General features: G+C 49.4%; 1 protein-coding gene across 1 annotated transcript; it reads left to right on the forward strand.

Annotated features, from left to right (window-relative positions):
- Positions 1 to 91: 91 nt before the first annotated feature.
- On the forward strand, positions 92 to 9,726 carry appbp2 (amyloid beta precursor protein (cytoplasmic tail) binding protein 2). The gene is made up of 13 exons (XM_076977447.1): positions 92 to 485; positions 1,812 to 1,900; positions 2,294 to 2,445; positions 2,525 to 2,648; positions 2,954 to 3,122; positions 3,218 to 3,307; positions 3,525 to 3,592; positions 3,699 to 3,804; positions 3,888 to 4,012; positions 4,486 to 4,571; positions 4,873 to 5,063; positions 5,871 to 6,036; positions 6,144 to 9,726. The coding sequence occupies exons 1-13, from the start codon at positions 348 to 350 to the stop codon at positions 6,404 to 6,406; spliced, it is 1,767 nt and encodes a 588-aa protein (XP_076833562.1). The 5' UTR covers positions 92 to 347; the 3' UTR covers positions 6,407 to 9,726.
- The last annotated feature ends 7,142 nt before the right edge of the window (positions 9,727 to 16,868 follow it).

The following is a 16,868-nucleotide window of genomic DNA, read 5'->3' on the forward strand; positions in this document are numbered from 1 at the left end:
GACTCGCCAGTAGGCGTCGCCCCTCGCTTAGCGAGCCCTCGTCCCCTTCACGTCGACGTCATAACGTCATCACGCCGAGCCTGATACGTTGGTGGAGCAGAGAGAGAGAGGGAGGGGGGGCTCTCGCGGATGAGGATTTAAAAACATGAGATTGTGATGGGATCGTGTTCGTAAACCCCACAAAAAACCATTTCGACACGTCCGCTCATCTCGTCAGCGAGGTGTATGAAGAGTGACAGAGAAAGGTAAGGTAGCGAAGGAAGAGAAGGGAAGAAGAGAGAGAGAGAGAGAGAGAGAGAGAGGAGGGGGGGGGGAGCTGTTGGCTGGGTTAGAAGAAGGAAAACAACATGGCGGCCGTGGAGCTGGAGTGGGTCCCCGAGACGCTGTACAACACCGCTATATCGGCCGTGGTGGACAACTACAGCCGCTCCCGCCGCGACATACGCTCCCTTCCCGAGAACATACAGTTTGACGTCTACTACAAGGTGAGGCGCCCGCAGAAGGACGTTTCGGTTAGCTGCTAGGTCGGCTAGCTAAAGTTGGACCTGTCCTGGTGCGTTAGCTGGTGGCAACACCGCGGGGTTGTTAATCCACCCCGGGCTGGTGTGTCCGTTTATCCACCCATAACGTACCTACAGGTGTGGACCGTCCAGCTGAGAGGACAGAGGGTGCTGCTAGATAACTAAATATCTTTATTTTTGACAAAATATATTACCACCAAAGCCCCAATGCCACCGACTTCCATCAGTGCTATGGGGGGGATGTTACCTGACCAGGTACCTGGCTGCCACACAGACACTGAGACACACAGTTAGTTTGTTATCCACCTGCTCTGTCCATCACAGTCATGTTCATGTAAATATGAGTGATTTCAGAGAGAAATCGTACTTTTATGGGGCACTTGACGTGTTTTACGTCCACGGACAGTTCTGTGGACGTGTTGGTTTAATGGTTTTAATTCATGTGGGTTCGACTAACTGTGGTGACACCTAAATGAGTCCTTCACCAGCTCCTGCTTTGTTTAATACACGTGTTTAATATAATGGCTTCAAAAGAACCAATCATAGTTATTGCAACTACAGTTTGATTAATTAACGCTTTGTCTTTTTTAAACTTTTTTTGCTATTTGTAAAATGTAAATGTGCCACACTTGTCAATTGCGATTTTCACCCCAGTCGAAATTTGTCCTCCGCATTTTACCCATCTGTGCAGTTAGAACACACACACACACACACACACGATCCACCAGACCATGACTGCCCAATAGGATTAATTGATTAATATGCTAATCAATGTTATTGATTAACATGTTAATATGTTCTTGCATGTATATTATTAGTGTGGAAATATGGATGGTGGGTCAAGAGGTTTCAGTGTGACTGATGTCTTCAGTGGTCGTTATAAAACATTTAGCTAAATCATTTTAAATTAAATCAGTAAAATTTGTGTTATGCCTAAACTGCTAAAAATGCATGTCCAAATATCTTTGAGGGAAATATGTAACTATTAATGTATCATTAGGGGTGCAGAATTCCAGAGTATTATATGGCTTTATGCAATTTGTTCAATCATTTTAGGGCAATTTTTAAGAGCATGTCAATGTTGCTTGATCAAAAAGAAAAAAAAACAGATTGTCCAGGTCTTTTGTGTTGCGCAAACTGCCTTGTGTTTTTGTTACTGTTTCTGAGTGTCCTTTTGTTTTTGTACACCAGCTTCCTGGCTCTGTTACTTTCCCTAGGGAAAGACTTGGTAGTCTGCCTTTGTGGCACATGGAGAATAAGTGTTATCAATCCGGCATTTTTTTTTCACAGCTTTACCAGCAAGGCCGGCTTTGCCAGCTTGGAGGAGAGTTCTGTGAGCTTGAGGTCTTTGCCAAAGTCCTCAGAGCCTCTGACAAAAGGTATTTCACAATTTGACCAAGCTGTGGTTTGTGTCTTCCTTGTATTGTGTGACGTATTTCAGTCTTGGGGCCTAATTATTTTCTTTTCTAATAGTTTGCTTTTGTTGGATCAAGTAAATGTGGGTCAGCTTACACGGTTGACATGTCGTTTGGCATTTATGAAACTCATTGGTAGGGTTACAGTACAGCTAAGTCTTGTTTAATGACCCCATACTAAGTTTTGTTTATTTTGGGTCCTTTTAAATAGATTGACTTACATCCTACCGTTCATTTACACCAATAACCATAAATATCTTTTTTTTGTTCTCTCCCCTTCACCTTCTATCAGCTATTTTGCCTGTGTGGTAAACGCGTGCCGTGTCTCTGAGCACTCTTTTCTCCTGTTCCCCTCAGACACCTCCTTCACCACTGTTTCCAGGCACTGATGGACCACGGTGTGAAAGTGGCCTCAATCTTGGCCAACTCCTTCAGCAGAAGATGCTCGTACATTGCCGAGTCGGATGCTCACGTTAAGGAGAAAGCCATCCAGTTTGGCTTCGTCCTAGGTGAGCAGCTCTCTTCCTGGGTCACACCTGGTGTGCTTCCCAGTCGACCGTTGCTAGATGACGTCTGTCTTCCCATCAGGTGGCTTTCTATCAGACGCTGGCTGGTACGGGGATGCCGAGAAGGTTTTCCTGTCGTGTCTGCAGCTGTGTACCTTGCACGATGAAGTCTTGCACTGGTATCGTGCGGTGGAGTGCTGTGTGAGGTGAGTCTACATTGTTCTTTCATAAGCTCAATTAGTCCAAGCTGTCTGGCATGGAGAATGTAAAGCAAAATATAGCAGGCCGGCCTCATCTTTGACAGAAGGCGTATGGAGGTACCGTCTTCAGTTATAGTAAGAACGTCATCCCTGTCTTAGCTGGAGTTGTGAATTGAGCTCATCAAGCTAGATAAACTTCATAATGGTTGACTTGATATTCTGTGAAAGCAGTTGCAATAGCTCTGTGATCATTGGCCAGCTTGTTTCCCCAAGCCACACCCCTGAGCCAACCTCTGTTTGGATTGTGTCAGGTTGCTTCATGTCCGTAATGGCAACTGCAAATATCACCTGGGAGAGGAGACTTTCAAACAGGCACAGTCGTACATGGACAAGCTAGCCAAACATGGGCACCATGCCAACAAGGCAGCCCTTTACGGAGAACTGTGCGCTCTGCTATTCGCCAAAAGCCACTACGATGAGGTAAGGAGCCCCTGTGTCACGATATCAGACGTATGAAGATTTTGGGGTTGGCCGCTCCATGTTGTAGCTCTACTGTGTGCTCCTGGGTGTTGCAGGCATACCGGTGGTGTATAGAAGCCATGAAGGAGATCACGGTGGGCTTGCCCGTAAAGGTGGTGGTGGATGTCCTGAGGCAAGCCTCGAAGGTATTCCTTTAGCTGCACACAGCCTTCGCATTTCATTCATGCAAGGGTCTGTTTGTGCACCGTCAAACTGCACCTGTCGGCGCTAAAATGACCACCTAGTTTAATGACCAAATAGATTAGCTGCAGAGGTCTGTGAGGACATGGGTTGTTTTACAACAGCTGGCTGAAGTTAAGGTGCGTTCAGACTTGTGTGTCACCTACTTGGTCATTCCTGCAGGCGTGTGTTGTTAAGCGGGAGTTCAGGAAAGCTGAACAGCTGATAAAACATGCAGTATTTCTAGCACGGTGAGTTGCATTCCTTTTTCTTTAGTTTTTTTGCATTTCTGCAAAAAAAAAAAAAAAACTAACCCAGGACACATTGTTTTACCAATGTATTATTAAATTTTTTCAGGGAACATTTTGGACACAAGCATCCAAAATACTCAGATACCCTGCTGGATTATGGTTTTTATCTCCTAAACGTGGATAACATCTGTCAGTCTGTCGCCATATATCAGGTACGGTTAGAAGTTCTTCCAAACCTTTTGCATGTTTTGACATGGCATTTAGGTTACTGATCACGTGGGCCTGTCTTTGTCAGACTGCCCTTGACATTCGGCAGTCCGTGTTTGGGGGGAAGAACATCCATGTGGCCACGGCCCACGAGGACCTGGCCTACTCCTCGTACGTGCACCAGTACAGCTCCGGAAAATTCGACGATGCACTGTGAGTAGCCCGTTCTGTTTGTGGACCTGCTGGTTCTGTAGATGGAGAGAGGTATCGCTGTTAATCCCGTCTGGCACAACTTTGAAAATGAGCAGCGACATCGTTCATTTTTTCAGATATCACTAGGGAAGGTTGGGGTAAACTTTGCTGTGTTGCTCTCAACCAAATAAGATGAACCTCCTTCTAGGAGAAACTCCAAATGGGTCATGAGCAATATCCCGCTATGTGTAAATATTCCTTGGGGGGGGTTTGGACCAAATTCTCTTGAAGTGTTTTTGATTATCAGGAATGTTACCCCTTCTTCACATAGTCTGCTGCTGTCTTTGCCTTTAGCCCATTTAAATAGTTCGGTCAGAAAGGGGACAACTCTGCCTCTGTTCGTGGAAAAGTTTCTTTTACAGATAAAAAAGTGCCCGTCTGATGAGTAATGTGCCACGGTGTTCTTACTCAAGCCCTGCGCTGTTTTTGTTTAGAATTCACGCAGAACGTGCCATAGACATCATAAATCACATTCTCCCAGAAGACCATCTGCTGCTGGCGTCCTCCAAGAGGGTGAAAGGTCAGAGTCATGGTTGCCCTGGCGATCCAAGCGCATTCCCCGCTGTGCTGGGGGGGTGGGGGGGGGGGGGTGTTTTGTCACACGTGGGTTCATCTGCCTCTTTCATCAGTTTTGTCTCCATTCAGCAGAAGGAAAGTCCCTTTACTATATCAGTGTTTTAGCAGGTTTTAAAGTTGAGGCGTTGACTTTGGTGTGTGTGTGTGTGTGTGTGTGTGTGTGTGTGTGTGTGTGTGTGTGTGTGTGTGTGTGTGTGTGTGTGTGTGTGTGTGTGTGTGTGTGCGCGCATGCCACCTTTGCTTAGCCCTGATCTTGGAGGAGATCGCCATCGACTGTCATAATAAGGAGGCAGAAGAGCGCCTCCTTCAGGAGGCCCATGACCTGCACCTCTCCTCCCTCCAGCTGGCCAAAAAAGCCTTTGGCGAGTTCAACGTCCAGACGGCGAAGCACTACGGGAACCTAGGGCGTCTCTACCAGTCCATGCGCAAGTTCAAGGTCAGAACATCTTCCCTCGTCTCCAGACCAGCCGCACACCAGTTGTCCAAGTTGGAAGTTACTTATGAAATGGAGAACCTCAATGTCCTGCTTGTGGAATGCCAGTGAAAGTTTTCCAGAGCCTGATGGTGTTTCAGTTAAAGGGAATCTGTTATACCACATTTACGCACGTTAACACAGTTGCCTGCAGTCTTAAATACTTGTGATGTGATGTGCTTTGGTCAAAATGCCACAAGGACCTAAAACCACACCACCGTTCTCTGGCTGTCAAAACCGCCCTGCTCAGAATGGCTGGTTGAGTGCCTGGCCCTTTAAATGCTAATGAGCTGTTGCTCGCCCCGCCCCTCTCTACCCGGCTCGGTGCTACAATGGCAACCGTTGAGTTTGAACCCTGGGAGAAACGTGGCAGCCAGAGAAAATGTAGCATTTGTACGGCGGTCAGACTCCGAGTTTGATCTGAGGTGAGCTGTCTGACCATTCCAGAGAAGCGGTTCTAGTTTGCCAAATGACAGGTGGACGCAAGTCATATTGTTCACTAGCATGATACGCTAACATTGCTAACCACTGATCACCTGAGTGGAGCGCGACTGACACTTTGAAACTTTTACTCATGCTATTCAGACGATAAGAAAATCAATGTACATAACAGCATTAATGTTACTCTGAATCCTGTAGTGATGCCAGAAAGACATTTTTATCAGATCCTACCTGACATTGAAGTGAGTGTGTGTGTGTATACGTAGTGTTCGGCCCAGGCTGAAGTTTGTCTTCCATGCAGTCCAACGCCACGTGCTGACTGTGTTACAGGAAGCGGAGGAGATGCACATCAAGGCGATCCAGATCAAGGAGCAGCTCCTGGGTCAGGAGGACTACGAGGTGGCCCTGTCCGTGGGTCACCTGGCCTCGCTGTACAACTACGACATGAACCAGTACGACGACGCTGAACGCCTCTACCTACGCTCCATCGCCATCGGTGAGAACCTGCACGCTCTCACACACACACACACACACACACAGACGCACGCAGGTGTCCCCCAAAAAGTCAAGCGTGTCACAGTGTGAGCGATGTGTGGCCTCCAGGCAAGAAGCTGTTCGGCGAGGGCTACAGCGGCCTGGAGTACGACTACAGGGGCCTGATCAAGCTCTACAACTCCGTGGGCAACTACGAGAAGGTGTTCGAGTACCACAACATCCTGTCCAACTGGAACCGGCTGAGGGACAGGCAGTTTGCGGTGGCGGACGCGCTGGAGGATGTTAGCACCAGCCCCCAGGCCACGGACGAGGTGGTGCAGGCCTTCCTGCTCTCCCACAGTCACATTGCAGGACGCTCGTGTATGGGCTAACGTCAGGAGTGCGTGCGCTGTCTTCTCACACCTTTACACACACACACACACACACACACACACACACACACACACACACACACACACACCCATCCACATTCCCGCCTGGCAGGATAAGGGGCCGGAGTTGCATGGCTCTACAGATTCTTCAGCGCTGTTCATACTCCTGAACCCTGGGAGAATGCTGTGGATACACACACACACACACACACACACCCTGGGGATAAAGCTGCCTTCCTTTGGCACCAGGCTCACTTTCCTACAGATGATCTCCAGACTTCAAAGGACCTGACTCTATCTGACTTGCTACCGAAGAGAGAAAAATGGGCAAAAAAAAAATACAAAGACTGTCTGATAGCAGGCATTTTACATTTCAATGAATAAAACTAAGTCTGTTAGTGTTTTTGTTTGTTTTGTTGATCTGCCCTCCTGCCTTTCCCTTTTCGTCTAACTCTTTTTGGGTGTATGAAGCCTCGCACCACCCACCACATGTTGGAGTGGGCTCCCTGCGCTACCTCGGGCAGTCAGGGCAGTGGCCACCGACACAGGCCCCGCCCCCACTGGGAGGCCCCGCCCCTGCGAGACAAGTAAAGGACAAACAGTTTTTTTTGTTATGAATGTCGCCGGCGCACAACTCCGTACGACGCGCTGTCCTGCGTTAGAGTTTACTGGTATGTTCACAGTCCCACATTAAGGTTTACCTGTAAGGGGGAAGAACAGGAGAGCTCTGTTACTTTTAGGCCAGTTTGGATTGTATTTTCCCTCTCATGCCATGATTAATTTTAACTAACTGAATGGACAAATAGATTTACTCTTGCTCTAGATGCAGTCTGTTCTTCTGATTTTTTGGGGGAGTATTCTACATATTAGTACCAGCATAGATGAATTGAAAATGCCAATAATTTATATGCAAACTGTGCTATAACCTTAAGGTTTAACAAAACAAGTGGATGAGTGGGGGGGGGGAGCTCTGAACACCAGCTACAGGTCTCCTGTAATGTGTGAGCATAGGCTGCAATCTCACTGCAGTTCTCTAACTTGTTCAGTTTGACACCTTCACCTGTGTTTATTACTGCTGACCTCTCTCCACCTGTTGTGAAGTCCACAACTTAATAAAAAGTCTCTTAGCAAGGCTTTGCAGTAAAAGCATGTTCACACAAAAACATGATCCTTCTAACAGAGGCAGTATTCTAAACTGTTCGAGTTCCAAAATTGCATATTCAGTCATGTACCGTTGTTTTTTTTTTTTTTTTTTTCTACTGGACTGTTGTTTTTTAATAGAGGTTTAAGGAGATTAGTAGTGCTTGTTCTCCCAACAGAGGTCAGGAAAGGCCCCGGGGCCCCCACGTCTTAGTCAGGGCCTAACGGTATGCTTGGTTGCTGGCCCACAATCTTGTAGGCTTTCACTGTAGCTGACTTGGGACTAACCCCTACTGTCAGTTCCAGGGCGTTTGAAACGCAACACTAACTGTGCTAGCTGCTTCCTGCTGGCCCAAACCATGTCCGGCCTGACCTGAGGTTACAGAGGCTGTCCACGTATCTGGGATACCCTTTAATGTTAGAGGAGGACTCATTAAAACCTAATCTTGGCCATTCCATCCCGATGACATGAGAGGAATCGAGCTGGAAGAAGACTCTGCCTCATTCATTCGGACAAACTAGACCATTTAGAGCAGATATTAATGAATTAAACAAGCTGTGATCTTGAAATGAGTGTTTCCATCATTTGTAGTAATAAGGTTAAATTTTTAGCCGTCATGTCGGACGTGTGACAAGCTAGAAGTCAGTCTGTATGTGTTATTTTACAGTTTGAAGAACACATTAACGGCTGCACTCTGTAATATTTGTTGCTGTGTTAGTCCATGCGCAAGGAGAAGAAAACCATTTGGTCGAGTAAACATGTTCTTTTTGTTGTTTTTTTTTTGTTTGTTTTTTGTTTTAATTGATGTTCCTTATTTGACAACATGGAGCTCTGAAGGCTTTGTGTGAATGTTTAGGCCTCTGTGGTGAACCTAAGCTGGTATTCCATTGGATTGGATGTAATGGTAATGATGAAGAACAGTGGGTATTCTGAGACCTCCAGATGGTTATCGGTTTCGTTCTAGTGGGGCTGTGGCTCCCGACCCAAAGGTGCTTCTGTATTAATCCTGATATTTCTGTCTTAAAGGTCACTGCTTATTGCATGATTGAGTAATGACATGTACACACGGACTGCAAATGGTTGTAATCCCATAGAGTGTGAACCATCTGCTGTTATACTAACAGTAATCAAATATCTCTGGAACTGACATTGGAAAGTGAACCTTGTGCCTCTGAAGGAGGTGGACGCGCACTGAGTGGCTGGAGAATGAAAGCTCTGGTGGACAGAGGACTGTTGAACGCTGAACTGAATTACCATGTCAAAGCTTCAGTGGACAAACAGCAGACTATGTCTCTGTTTGAAAAGCAAAATTTTTCAAAGTACTGATGAGACTTCAAAATGGTCTTGATTACAGGCTTTGGGAGGATTGGAAAATTAGCCCAGACTCTGCTGGGAATAGACAGCACACTGGATGTGTAATGATTCTGCAAGACGTCTGTGTGTGTCTCCACAGACAGGGAGAGGAGCCTTTTTGAACTGTTAATTGGGTGTCTTCATGAAAATCCTCATTCTTGCAAGATATACACACTGCCACATTCAGGTTACAACCTACGTTGTGTTGGGGAGGCGCTGCCTTACTACGCTACTAGTTTAGCCACAGGTCTGAAGAGATTGTAGTGAATTGCTTATTTTCAGAATCAGTTTGAAGTGGTTCAGCTCATTCTCTCAGTCAAGTTGCAAAATAGGTTTTTTTTAAAAAGCTACTTTCTACATTCTTTTTGGTTTAAAAGTTATACTTGTATTGTATTCAGTTTAAATACATTTTATGGTTTGCTAATTCATTACTGTTTATCATTTAATGTATACCTATTATTTTAGTAATCCAAGTATTAACTCTGCTGTAGCGTAATTACTACCACTGAACCACCTGTAGCTAGGCAACTGTTTGGAGAAGCTTCCCCAGCACTGAGCCAAAGTTTTAGTTCTTTTACTTGAGATTGTTTGGCATGGTGGTGGCACGTAAACACAGAGGTTCACTCTTTATTCCCCTTCATCACTTTGACAGTCATGAATCAGCCATCGTTCGTGCCACAGTAAGGCTTTGCTCAGAGACGTCTTCTCTTTGGGTTCAGGCATCTGATGTGTGATGTGTGTAACTACAATTAATTGTCTCAGTAGGGTCTCCTGTACATTGTATATCTGTAACCATCAAATCATATTAAACTCATTTGCATCCACAGCAACTGTGTACGCTCTGAAACTAATTCTATGGAGAAGAAGTAATACAAAACAAACGCTTGCCTTGCAGACCGTTATTTCTTTGACAGCGGTAAGAGCAAATATTAAAACACATTTGCCCCCACACCTTCCCATACATGTACACGCAGTGTCTTGGGTCTGTGTCATGTTGGATACAACTGTCCTGCACTGCTTTAAGACGGTGAAGGGACTAACGTTTGGTACATTTAACAGGAACATGTTAAAAATTAGGCATTCAAACCTATCCACAAATCTTCATATACTGTTTCACCAAAGCACCAATATGCTCACACTGCAAAAGGTGTCCTATGCTCAAGCCCGGTATATACTATAAACATCTAATCTCTATATCTTGTAGCATCATTCACAAAGGTCTCTCTTGTAAATGAGACGACAAGTCTCAATGGGAATACCTGTATAAATAAAGGTCTAATAATAAAAAAATACTTCTCTATTCATCCATTGTCACATTCTGGTGATATCAAGTTAATTCAAGTAGATGAGGTGTGAACTTCACTCATGCTTTATTCCCTGGTGGAACCCACTGCAGTGGTGTGTTGGAGTGTCTAATGCTTCAAACGAATCCCACTAGACATCCCTTAGTCCCTCTCTTCACCTTCATCCACCGTTAGGTACCTGACGTAGACGTGTCCATTCCAGGTTCAGAGATTAAAAGTCCTCACCAGGATTTTGCTCAAGCTTGCTAGATTTTCTAATTAGCAATCCAGGTAAAATTAGTGGAATCAACACAATCCAGGAATCCTGAGCAAAATCCTGGTGAGGACTTTTAATCTCTGAACCTGGAATTGACACCTCTAACCTGACGTATCCTAGTAAGTGCCGTATCTGCAAAACCAACCAAAATATCAACGGCACAGAGCAGAAATCCACAGAATGACACACAAACAAACGGCTGCCTTCCCGTTGAGCAACGTGACGCAGGACGTAATCCCTGGACTGTTTTAACGGGACACAGCCACGCAGTGACCCAGGTGACCCGGTAGCCGTGTGAAGGGGGGGGATCTTGGGGCGACAGCCGTGCATCACAAACACGCCCAACATCTGCAGGCGTGTGCTCGTGCAGCGGCACTAGCAGGACATGCACCCCTCCTCCTGCCAACACCCCCAGGGGAGTTCATGATGCTGCAGTGATAACGGAGGTGTGTCTGTCGCACACTGCTGTTGTCCGGTCCATTTTAAATATGCAATAGATTTAAACCACAGATGCGAAAATATTGATCTTCCCTTATGAATAACACGTTGATCATTCCTTAAAGCCCCGTGCCCGTTTGCTCAGCTAGTTGCTCGCCGTGTGCGGACGGTTGAGACAAAATGTTCTGCCTCTTGTGCCTGTGAGACGTTTATCTAACGTGTTTGATATTTTCAGGCACGCGTGCCCGAAATCTCACCGTGCGCGCTCGGAAGCTCGCTTGGTACTGACGGTAGCGTAGTAGACCAAAAGAACAAGTTGCGGAGCTTCCGTAACTTGTTCTTTACCCATAATAATTGGGTATATTCTTTACCCAAAATACACTTTTTTCTATTACTTTTTAAAAAAATAAATAAATGTACACAATCTCTGTGTTGTTTTTTTTTTTTGTTTTTTGCTAAATCCAAGTCGAGTTGAAGAAGAGCATAGCCCCTGGTAAGTAGTTAACTGGATAGAATACAGCTACATGCAATATATATATATATATATATATATATATATATATATATATATATATATATATATATATATATATATATATATAATATACATCAAAAGTAGTGGTGGGCCGTTAACGGCGCTGATGACTTTCAACTTGATAGTTTAGCTCGGGTGTATACCTAAACGAATTGCACAGTAGGGGGCGAGAACGAGTTTTCAAACCTGTGAATTACAAATCGTGCGTATGTTTACATGGATCTTGATTAGTGGTGGGCCGTTAACGCCGAAGTGTCATTTGACTCCAAGCGAGCTTCCAATTGGCTGGTGACGAAATGTTGCTGGGCCAAATTGCTCAGGCGAACGCGCACGGTTTACTAACCTCGCGAGCGTGGGGGGGGTCTCCCTTCTAGCCAATCAGATTAATGAACTGCAGGCGTCATGGCAACCGATTTGTTTATACTTTCTTCCCTTATGACAAGTTGATCATTCCTTTACTAACCTCGCGAGCGTGTGGAGGGGGGGGTCTCCCTTCTAGCTAATCAGATTAATGAACTGCAGGCGTCATGGCAACCGATTTGTTTATACTTTCTTCCCTTATGACAAGTTGATCATTCCTTTACTAACCTCGCGAGCGTGTGGAGGGGGGGGGTCTCCCTTCTAGGCAATCAGATTCATGAACTGCAGGCGTCATGGCAACCGATTTGTTTATACTTGACAGCGTATAAAAGTAGACGACTAAAACGGTTCTTGTCATTAGTTAGATGTTATCGCTATAGGAAGGTAGCTAGATTAAAACTACACCGAAACAGGAGGATAAGCTTCGTTTTGAATTGACCCATCGCAGAATGGAAACTCCCGAAGGACAAATAAACAACCACAGGGGCAACAGGCTGCACTGAACTTCAAGGCTTTACTGTTGAAACACAGCACGGATACGGACTTCAACCTGTGAGTGTGTCCTACTTCATTAGTGTTATCCCACTGCTTCTTATTCTTCTTCTTCTTGTCACTATTTGTGCGTTTAATACAGCCCGAACCGCTTAACGTACAGACTCCGTTCAAACTGCGTTTCGAAGCTCTCAGCGATGTGACTTGTGCTAGTTTTCTTTGAGTCGATAGAATTTATAGATTTAAATAAATTTAAGTTTAAAAATGTAAGCCCCCCCCCCCCCATTAAAATGAATGGCGGAATGTTCAGAATTTCAAATTACAACTGCCGGTTAGAGTGTGTGCAGTCGTGAAAAATGATCAAACCCTCCTGGATAAACTGCTGTAAAATCCTTAAACCTTCACCTGCAAGCTCCATTTAAATTTTATATGGGAGAGAAACTTGTCCTTTCTGGTATGCCGAGATAACTAATTTGATCAATTACTTTTAGAGTTATGAGCATTTGTTTGGCACTAGGCACAGAAAACTGCTCAATTAGCTCCCATTTTAATTTCTCAAAATCAGAATTGGCTTTTTCACAATTTGCCTCTGTGTTTAACTTTTCATAAATCAGACAGTATTGGGTCAAACCTAGGGTGACCAGATTTGGGTTTCTGAAAAGGAGGACACCTTTTGTGCTGGGTGGGGGTCATCGGTGTATCGATGAATGATTTAGGTGGATGGTGTGCCGGGTTGCCAGGTCCTACACAAATATCCCGCACAAATTCAGTGTAAAACCCGCCCTTCAGAAGCCTAAACTTGCCCAAACCCTAAAGTTGTTGATGGGGGGGGGGGGGGGGGGGGGGGCTTGTGGGGAGGTGGCGGCGAGTGTAAGCTGATGTCTAACTTTTTTTTCTTTAACTCCTCCGTTAACGTACTTTCATTATCGGCATTGCCGTAGAACCGGCGGACAAATGTGCTTTCGCTTGTAAACACTTTTGCACTGTACCTCTCTCCCCCGCCAGTGGCGCAAAAAGGGGGTCTGCAGCGTATGCGACGCATGGGGGCGCTGCACTAGAGGGGGCGCCAAATCGATGTATATAATACTGAATTTGTGTCCATCTTACGTTCGCCAACAACTTTCGTTCAGGGGGCGCCGATAGTATGTTTGCATACACCTCAGAAAGTAAGTAATTGCAACCCTGCCCCCCACACACACGCACGCGCACACATACATCTCTCTCTTACCCACTCCACATACACACACATACACCACACAGACGCACATCTCTCTGTTGCCCACTCGGCATGCACCACACAGGCGCACACCTCTCTGTTGCCCACTCGGCATGCACCACACAGGCGCACACCTCTCTGTTGCCCACTCGGCATGCAACACACAGGCGCACACCTCTCTGTTGCCCACCCGGCATGCACCACACAGGCGCACACCTCTCTGTTGCCCACCCGGCATGCACCACACAGGCGCACACCTCTCTGTTGCCCACCCGGCATGCACCACACAGGCGCTCACCTCTCTGTTGCCCACCCGGCATGCACCACACAGGCGCTCACCTCTCTGTTGCCCACCCGGCATGCACCACACAGGCGCACACCTCTCTGTTGCCCACCCGGCATGCACCACACAGGCGCACACCTCTCTGTTGCCCACCCGGCATGCACCACACAGGCGCACACCTCTCTGTTGCCCACCCGGCATGCACCACACAGGCGCACACCTCTCTGTTGCCCACCCGGCATGCACCACACAGGCGCACACCTCTCTGTTGCCCACCCGGCATGCACCACACAGGCGCACACCTCTCTGTTGCCCACCCGGCATGCACCACACAGGCGCACACCTCTCTGTTGCCCACCCGGCATGCACCACACAGGCGCACACCTCTCTGTTGCCCACCCGGCATGCACCACACAGGCGCACACCTCTCTGTTGCCCACCCGGCATGCACCACACAGGCGCTCACCTCTCTGTTGCCCACCCGGCATGCACCACACAGGCGCTCACCTCTCTGTTGCCCACCCGGCATGCACCACACAGGCGCACACCTCTCTGTTGCCCACCCGGCATGCACCACACAGGCGCACACCTCTCTGTTGCCCACCCGGCATGCACCACACAGGCGCACACCTCTCTGTTGCCCACCCGGCATGCACCACACAGGCGCACACCTCTCTGTTGCCCACCCGGCATGCACCACACAGGCGCACACCTCTCTGTTGCCCACCCGGCATGCACCACACAGGCGCACACCTCTCTGTTGCCCACCCCGGCATGCACCACACAGGCGCACACCTCTCTGTTGCCCACCCGGCATGCACCACACAGGCGCACAACCTCTCTGTTGCCCACCCGGCATGCACCACACAGGCGCACACCTCTCTGTTGCCCACCCCGGCATGCACCACACAGGCGCTCACCTCTCTGTTGCCCACCCGCGGCATGCACCACACAGGCGCTCACCTCTCTGTTGCCCACCCGGCATGCACCACACAGGCGCTCACCTCTCTGTTGCCCACCCGGCATGCACCACACAGGCGCTCACCTCTCTGTTGCCCACCCGGCATGCACCACACAGGCGCACACCTCTCTGTTGCCCACCCGGCATGCACCACACAGGCGCACACCTCTCTGTTGCCCACCCGGCATGCACCACACAGGCGCACACCTCTCTGTTGCCCACCCGGCATGCACCACACAGGCGCACACCTCTCTGTTGCCCACCCGGCATGCACCACACAGGCGCACACCTCTCTGTTGCCCACCCGGCATGCACCACACAGGCGCACACCTCTCTGTTGCCCACCCGGCATGCACCACACAGGCGCACACCTCTCTGTTGCCCACCTCGGCATGCACCACACAGGCGCACACCTCTCTGTTGCCCACTCGGCATGCACCACACAGGCGCACACCTCTCTGTTGCCCACTCCGGCATGCACCACACAGGCGCACACCTCTCTGTTGCCCACCGGCATGCACCACACAGGCGCACACCTCTCTGTTGCCCACCCGGCATGCACCACACAGGCGCACACCTCTCTGTTGCCCACACGGCATGCACCACACAGGCGCACACCTCTCTGTCCTGTACGACCTCTGTGCCCCGGCATGCACCACACAGGCGCACACCTCTCTGTTGCCCACCCGGCATGCACCACACAGGCGCACACCTCTCTGTTGCCCACCCGGCATGCACCACACAGGCGCACACCTCTCTGTTGCCCACCCCGGCATGCACCACACAGGCGCACACCTCTCTGTGCCACCCGGCATGCACCACACAGGCGCACACCTCTCTGTTGCCCACCCGGCATGCACCACACAGGCGCACACCTCTCTGTTGCCCACCCGGCATGCACCACACAGGCGCACACCTCTCTGTTGCCCACCCGGCATGCACCACACAGGCGCACACCTCTCTGTTGCCCACTCGGCATGCACCACACAGGCGCACACCTCTCTGTTGCCCACCCGGCATGCACCACACAGGCGCACACCTCTCTGTTGCCCACTCCGGCATGCACCACACAGGCGCACACCTCTCTGTTGCCCACCTCGGCATGCACCACACAGGCGCACACCTCTCTGTTGCCCAATCCCGGCATGCACCACACAGGCGCACACCTCTCTGTTGCCCACTCGGCATGCACCACACAGGCGCACACCTCTCTGTTGCCCACTCGGCATGCACCACACAGGCGCACACCTCTCTGTTGCCCACCCGGCATGCACCACACAGGCGCACACCTCTCTGTTGCCCCACCCGGCATGCACCACACAGGCGCACACCTCTCTGTTGCCCACTCGGCATGCACCACACAGGCGCACACCTCTCTGTTGCCCACTCGGCATGCACCACACAGGCGCACACCTCTCTGTTGCCCACCCGGCATGCACCACACAGGCGCACACCTCTCTGTTGCCCACACCGGCATGCACCACACAGGCGCACACCTCTCTGTTGCCCACCCGGCATGCACCACCAACAGGCGCACACCTCTCTGTTGCCCACCCGGCATGCACCACACAGGCGCACACCTCTCTGTTGCCCACCCCGGCATGCACCACACAGGCGCACACCTCTCTGTTGCCCACCCGGCATGCACCACACAGGCGCACACCTCTCTGTTGCCCACCCGGCATGCACCACACAGGCGCACACCTCTCTGTTGCCCACCCGGCATGCACCACACAGGCGCACACCTCCTGTTGCCCACCCGGCATGCACCACACAGGCGCACACCTCTCTGTTGCCCACCCGGCATGCACCACACAGGCGCACACCTCTCTGTTGCCCACCCGGCATGCACCACCACAGGCGCACACCTCTCTGTTGCCCACCCGGCATGCACCACACAGGCGCACACCTCTCTGTTGCCCACCCGGCATGCACCACACAGGCGCACACCTCTCTGTTGCCCACCCGGCATGCACCACACAGGCGCACACCTCTCTGTTGCCCACCCGGCATGCACCACACAGGCGCACACCTCTCTGTTTCCCACCCGGCATGCACCACACAGGCGCACACCACTCTGTTGCCCACCCGGCATGCACCACACAGGCGCACACCTCTTCTGT

Source organism: Brachyhypopomus gauderio, chromosome 16 (genome assembly GCF_052324685.1).
Source record: "Brachyhypopomus gauderio isolate BG-103 chromosome 16, BGAUD_0.2, whole genome shotgun sequence".
Taxonomy (NCBI): domain Eukaryota; kingdom Metazoa; phylum Chordata; class Actinopteri; order Gymnotiformes; family Hypopomidae; genus Brachyhypopomus; species Brachyhypopomus gauderio.